The sequence below is a fragment of the Fukomys damarensis genome, unplaced genomic scaffold, assembly GCF_012274545.1.
Source record: "Fukomys damarensis isolate Sample0158 unplaced genomic scaffold, DMR_v1.0_HiC HiC_scaffold_19, whole genome shotgun sequence".
In the NCBI taxonomy this organism is placed as follows: Eukaryota; Metazoa; Chordata; class Mammalia; order Rodentia; family Bathyergidae; genus Fukomys; species Fukomys damarensis.
The window spans coordinates 64,485,630-64,487,158 of NW_022900931.1; the positions used below are offsets into that span (position 1 = coordinate 64,485,630).

Consider the following 1,529-nt stretch of genomic DNA (forward strand, 5'->3'; position numbering starts at 1 on the left):
ACCAGCGACGGCATGGCCTGGTGCCGGGACAACATCGACGCCTCCCGCGGGGACGTGGTGTTCGCGGGCAACGGCGCGGAGGGCTCGCCCGGCAGGGACTTCGCTCTGCTCACGCAGTGCAACCACGCGGTCATGACCATCGGGACCTTCGGCATCTGGGCCGCCTACCTCGCGGGCGGGGACACTGTCTACCTGGCCAACTACACCCTGCCCGACTCCCCCTTCCTCCGGGTCTTCAAGCCCGAGGCGGCCTTCCTGCCCGACTGGGTGGGCATCGCCGCCGACCTCTCCCCATTGCTCAAGCACTGACCGCAGCCTGTCCTTGGCGGCTCCCTCCAGCAGCCTGTGCGCTCGTGCACGGACAAGTCCCTTCCCCTTGCCAGAGGGCGCGGGGCTCAAGAAAGAGAAGTCCAGCCTCTGGTCCAAAGAATATACTCCCGCGCCGAGAGTTGGTTAACCCAGCAGCTTAACGGTGTCATCCGTGACCTCATTGCCACCCGTCTGCTCGCTGTGCCCCTGTCGTCTCCTCTTAGCCCTGGTGTCTTAAGGTCCCGAAGGGCTGCCACAGACCGGGTGTTCCATGCAGGCAACCTCTTTCAGAGGAAGCAAAAAAAAATTTTTTTTAAGCCTCATTCTTTTCATGGTTCCTTTTGAAGAATGGAGGACACGTGCATTCCTCCATCTCCATTAGTGGGGCGCAGTCCCCGAGGCTGGGCATTTATAAAGGTCTGCTGAGGACCTCAGGACGGTTGGCATCACAATGACAGGAACGCACGGAGACACAGTGATCCTAGGGGGAGGGCAGGGAGTAGGGCCAAGCCCGCTTTTCCTTTTGGACCTTCTTGCAAGAACGCTGGATTCCCCAGGAGCAGCGCTAACCCCTTCTGAGCTCAGAGCCTCTCCTGACCTAAAGATTTCTCAGAGGCTCCAGCTCTCTAGGGTCCCAGCATCTCTTGGAAGCCCACATTGACACCAAGATACCAATACAAGAACCCTTGAGGGGCCAGGCATGCCGTCCCAGCACTTGGGAGGCTGAGGCAGAAAGATTGTCGTGAGTTTTGAGACCAGCCTGGGCTATAAAATGAGTTCAAGTCCACCCTGAACTACGTAGTGAGACCTTGTCTCAAATATATAGACTGTAGCCTTCCTTAAATATGTATGGCACATACATATCTGGTGACAAACTGGTCTGGCGGCAGGGGTGGCTGTGATCTGCATTCTGTGTGGACACTTCTGGCTACGGGGAGCATGGGGTGTAGGGACAAAGCGGTAGCAAGTGGAAGCCTGTGTAATATTCCCAGCAGGCAGTGGCGCTGGACAGGAGGGCAGTGGGGGCGGGAACAGGCTCACTTAAGGATCTGACAGAGCCTGGTGTCACTGCGTCATAGCTGCAACTCCCAGGGTGAGACCCTGACCACATTCGCTTGAGTCAGGCGTCCACTGTGGGGTGACTTCCCGAAGGCCACGGGAGGGGCCGCCTGGCTCCAGGAGAAGGCAGTGAGGTAGGGATGCCCCTGACTCACAACAGG

General features: G+C 58.5%; 1 protein-coding gene across 1 annotated transcript; it reads left to right on the forward strand.

Moving 5' to 3' along the window:
- LOC104873948 (galactoside 2-alpha-L-fucosyltransferase 2) lies at window positions 1–380 on the forward strand (the record flags this gene model as incomplete). Its single annotated transcript, XM_010640895.2, has 1 exon — window positions 1–380. A coding segment is annotated over one exon (309 nt), but the record flags the coding sequence as incomplete, so codon positions are not given.
- Between the last annotated feature and the right edge of the window lie 1,149 nt (window positions 381–1,529).